At 48.9% G+C, this 4,837-nt stretch overlaps 1 protein-coding gene across 1 annotated transcript in view; it reads right to left on the bottom strand.

Annotated features, from left to right (window-relative positions):
• Positions 1 to 2,053, bottom strand: part of spred1 (sprouty related EVH1 domain containing 1) — a 95,610-nt gene extending 93,557 nt beyond the window's left edge. The window contains exon 1 of the mRNA XM_048537815.2: positions 1,743 to 2,053. Coding sequence (XP_048393772.1) covers positions 1,743 to 1,768 — 26 coding nt within the window. The 5' untranslated portion in view covers positions 1,769 to 2,053. The remainder of the gene's footprint in view (positions 1 to 1,742) is intronic.
• Between the last annotated feature and the right edge of the window lie 2,784 nt (positions 2,054 to 4,837).

Genomic DNA, 4,837 nt, shown 5'->3' with positions numbered 1-4,837 from the left:
ATAAGGGAAGGGATGGGGTAGGGGTTAGGGAACGGGGTGGGTGGAAGGGGTTAGGGAACGGGGTGGGTGGAAGGGGGGTAGGGAGAAGGGGAGGAGAGAAGAGAGGAGGGGAATGGGGATTGTGGTTAGATGGGATGCTGGTAGGATGGGAAGAGGTGGGCAATGGGGTGTGGGGTTGGTTGGGAGGAATCTGGGAGGGGAGAAGAGGATGAGACAGAGACGGGGTCAGGGGGAGGAGGAGATGGAAGGTGGAGATGGGGGATGGAGGAGATGGAAGGTGATGGAGATGGGTGGGAGAGAAGGCAGAAGGAGATAAGAAGGGGAGACAAGGAGGGGAGGAAGATCAAGGTTGTGTGGGGAGATGAGTAATGGGAAGAATGGTGAGGGGAGTGCGAGTCATGTGGGCGAGGAAGTGAATGATTTAAATGGCAATGGGTCAGAAAGCAGGTCATAGGAGTAGAATGATGGCAGCAGCAGCAGAGAGGGAGGGAGTGGCCAGAAGTCTGCATGAGGGTGGTGGGGTGGGATTCGGAGAAGGGTGCAGGATAAACCTGCAGTGTTGTGGAGGGTTTAGGGGGCATGGGTTCAGGATCGCGGTGCTTGACGGGAAGGGAGATGTCCATTGGGGGAAATGTGTGGGGAGAGAGGATGGGGAATGGACGGGGAATGTGTGGGGGAGAGAGGATGGGGAATGGACGGGGAACGAATGGGGGAGAGTGGATGGCGGGAAGAGTGGATGGGGGACAGTGGGGCAAGGGTGGATGGAGGAAGAGTGGCTGGGTGAGAAAGGATGGGGGGGAGAGGATGAGGAGTGGATGGGGGAGAGGATGAGGGGTGGATGGGACCTGATGAGGGGTGGATGGGGTGTGATGGGAGAGAGGATGAGGGATGGATGGGGCATGATGGGGGGAGAGGATGAGGGGTGGATGGGCCGTGATGGGAGAAGATGAGGGGTGGATGGGGCATGATGGGGGGAGAGGATGAGGGTGGATGGGGTGTGATGGGGGGGAGAGGATGAGGGTGGATGGGGTGTGATGGGGGGAGAAGATGAGGGGTGGATGAGGCATGATGGGGGGACAGGATGAGGGTGGATGGGGCGTGATGGGGGGAGAAGATGAGGGGTGGATGGGGCGTGATGGGGGGAGAAGATGAGGGGTGGATGGGGCATGATGGGGACTGGATGGTGGGGAGAGGATAAGGGGTGGAATGGAAGTGATGGGGGGAGAGGATGAAGACTGGATGGGACCTGATGGGGGGTGAAGATGAGGGGTGGATGGTGTGTGATGGAGGAGAGGATGACGAGTGGATGGGACCTGATGAACGGAGAGGCTGACGAGTGAACGGGACCTGATGGAGGGAGAGGCTGACGAGTGGATGGGACCTGATGGGGGAAGAGGATGAGGATTGGATGGGACGTGATGGGGGGAGAAGATGAAGACTTGATGGGACCTGATGTTGGGGGGTGGGGGTAGGATGAGGTGTGTATGGAACCTGATGGGGGGGGAAGAGGATGAGGGGTGGATGGGGCGTGATGGGGGGTGGGGAGAGGATGAGGAGTGGATGGGGGAAGAGTTTGGGGACATGGGCGTGTGTCAAATGGGGGTGACAACTCGGGTAGAGGGAGTGGAAGAAGGGAGTGAGAAGAATGAAGGGAGGGGGTGGAGGTTGGAGAGGATCAGGAGTTGGAGATGGGGATGGGGGGAGTAAATGTCGGAGCCCCGGCGGGTAATTTTGTTTCTTACTCGGTCGGGTTCACCTCCTCGCTCATCTTTCAGCGGCTTCCGATCATGGCCACATTAACCCTCAGCAGCAGCAGCATCATCATCGTGTTCATGTTGTGGCGGCGGCTCTCGAGCGCTCGGCCGCTGCTGACGGGACCCACATGGAAAAGGAAGAGGAACAGGAGGAGGGAGGAGGCAGAGGAGGGGAAGGGGAAGGGGAAGGGAACGCGGGAGCTAACAGCCACAGGCACACACACGCACAGACACAGAGATTAAAGCCCGGGCCGGTGGGCGCCTAGCAACTCTAACCCCCCCCTTCCCTTCCCCTCCCCTCCCCTCCCCCCCAACCCCTGGGGGGGGCTGCTGCCCCAGATCCTCCCTCCCTCCCAACCCCCCCCCCCCCCCCCGGCTTCACTGCCCCTTCCTCGGCCCCCTGGCCGTAGCACCACTCCGGCTCTTGTTCCCACTCCGGCTCCGACTCTCCATCCCCGCTTTCACTCCATTTTTTTTCACTCGACGGGAGGGGGAGGGAGGGAGGAAGGAAGGAGGGGAGAGGAGAGTGGGGTGTGCAATCATCTGGGCGGAAGCAATGACCAACACACGCCAAATTTGCTGAGTGGTATCCCTCCACTCATTCCCCTCCTTCACTGCGGAACTGCACCAGTCCCCAGAGCCTCCCTCCCCCGCTGCCTGCCCCGGAGGACAGGCTCATTGAGAAAACATACTGCTCTGCTCTGAGCAAAGACGGTCTCCTTCTTCCTCACGCTAGGGTGAATGGCGATGGGAGCTTTTCTCTCTGTCTCTCCCTAGGGAGAACGCGCAGTGATCTATCTGCACATACACATAGGAATTGAGTTCAATGTGACTGAGGTTGGATCGCATCAACTGTATACACACACACAGCTCAGCAACTAGTGAAAACAGGCGGTCCGAAAAAAAACAGATCCATATGTTAGTGGTTTCAAATAGAAAAAAACCAGCAACTTCACATCTCCCTCCGGATTCAATATCAAACAACTCCCCACCCCATTCGCGTTTGCTTTTAACAAGTTTTATTTTATGCAGATTACTTTGAAATCAGGCTGCAGGACTTTTGAAGAATTACTCTTTAATATAGCATAGGGAGCTGAAATGTATTTTGATTTCTAAACGTTATCTTGGTCCAAAAGCGTGACGAGCGTTTTAGATCAAAGATACTTTTGAGTGTTGAAGTACCGATAATGTTCAATTTCGTATTTTTTAATCATGCATTTTAATTTTTTAACACAAGTTCCAGCCTCGCATTTTGCTGTTTACAAAAATAAATTTTCGATGTTTGTAGTTCTACGGATAGTAAACATATTCCAACAATCGCCTTTTTAAAAAATATACTACGTGGAAGTGTTAACTCTCCCAATTTGGACGTGAAATGACAGAACAATCAGAAGTTAATGGGGAAACAAACTTCTGAGCGTGGAAAGGAAAGCAGCGACCTTTGAAATTTGAAATACCGAATAATAATTTTTATGAATGCTGTGCAGTAACGTCGATGCAGGACGCGGGCTCTCCCTTTTTGGCTACCATATCATTACTTCCTTGTGTAAAGTTGTTCCTTGACCACAGAAACTAAGAGGAAATGTCATCAACTGTCATAGCTGACATGTATTTTCTCAAAATCAGTTCAGGAACTGTCTTGATTGAGAGGAGTATATGGCCTGCCTGTCATTTTGGTAGCAAAAGGGTAAGCACGAGAGGGCAGGAAAGAAAACACTGGAGAATGTATTTTAATAGTGGTTTTACTTTTGATGGAAAAATAATTCATGAATTCGAATCCACAATAAAAAAAACTCTTCAATAAAACTTCACTTAATAAATTATTTATCACTTTTTCTTTAGCTTCTTCATTATTCAAATTTCCTTCTTACACATATCTTTCAGTGTATTGCTTGAGTATCAATGTGCTCTTTTCACATTTGTTGCTGTCTCACTTTTAAGTGGTATTTGCTTCATGAGTTCAATAGAAAAAAACATAATTGCTCAGCTCAATTACAAGTGTAAATCTTAAAGTTGTATTTTTCTTGACAATCATAAGTTGACATTTTTAGTGATTTTTGTGCAGTTCTTTTTATTTGGCAAAGTTAAACTAAAATGTGAGTTGTACAGTTTGCATCGGTTACACATGGCACTAGCATGCTTACATCTGGATTAATGCACACATTATTTCAGGAAGCATGTAAGTATGTTGGAAGCAGTTAAAAAAAATTACCAGACTGAAACCTGGAATGTGTAGGTTGTGTTATGAGGAAACGTTAGACAGGCTAAATTTGTATCCAATGCATTTTAGTTGAGCAAGATGTTATTTGCTTGAAATATATAAGATCCTAATGGATCTTGACAAGGTGGGTAGAGAGGATGTGAGAACTGAGAAATAAGGGCCAATGTTTAAAAATGAGGGCTTGCCAATTTAAAACAGAGATGAGGTTAAATATTTTCCTTCAGAAAGTCATAAGTCTTGAAGTCTCCTCCTGAAAATGTGGACAAAATCAGAAGTAACACGACACCAGTTTATAGTCCAAGAGGTTTGTTTGAACTCACATAAGACTTCAGAGTGCAGCCCCTTTGTCAGGTACAGTGAGGGAGGACAGCACACACACACAGAGTTTATAGACAGAGACTTCAAAAGATAATACAACTGGTATGAGTGGAGTGTTAGATAATAAGCCTCTGCAGGTGACCAAGACTGTGAGATGGTGAGTAAAGTGCCTATAAAGTCAAAATCAGTGCTGTGCTGTCATGACAATCGGGCAGAGTGATACAAATATACAAAAAGTGACATCTCAGGTCGGACACTGAATTGTAAGTGTGAGGCCTTGATCAGAATCTGTCTCAGAGTTTTAACCTGGAATCAGGCTGGTTTTATTCAGAAAGCATGAATTTATAAGATGACACACTGACAGTGATTACAAGTTGTGATTTTTGAACAAAGTAGAATCTTTCTGCAAATAAACAAATATCTTGGATGAAACAAATCATCACATAGATTTGTATATGTGCTTGTGTGTGTGGATGTGGGGGTGGGATGGGGGTGCAAGAGAGGGAGCATCCATCTTTGATGGAGTTTAACACTCTTGGCCATC

The sequence above is a fragment of the Stegostoma tigrinum genome, chromosome 10 (genome assembly GCF_030684315.1).
Source record: "Stegostoma tigrinum isolate sSteTig4 chromosome 10, sSteTig4.hap1, whole genome shotgun sequence".
Taxonomy (NCBI): Eukaryota; Metazoa; Chordata; class Chondrichthyes; order Orectolobiformes; family Stegostomatidae; genus Stegostoma; species Stegostoma tigrinum.
The sequence above is the reverse complement of the archived record's forward strand: the minus strand, read 5'-3'. Positions and strand labels throughout refer to the sequence as shown.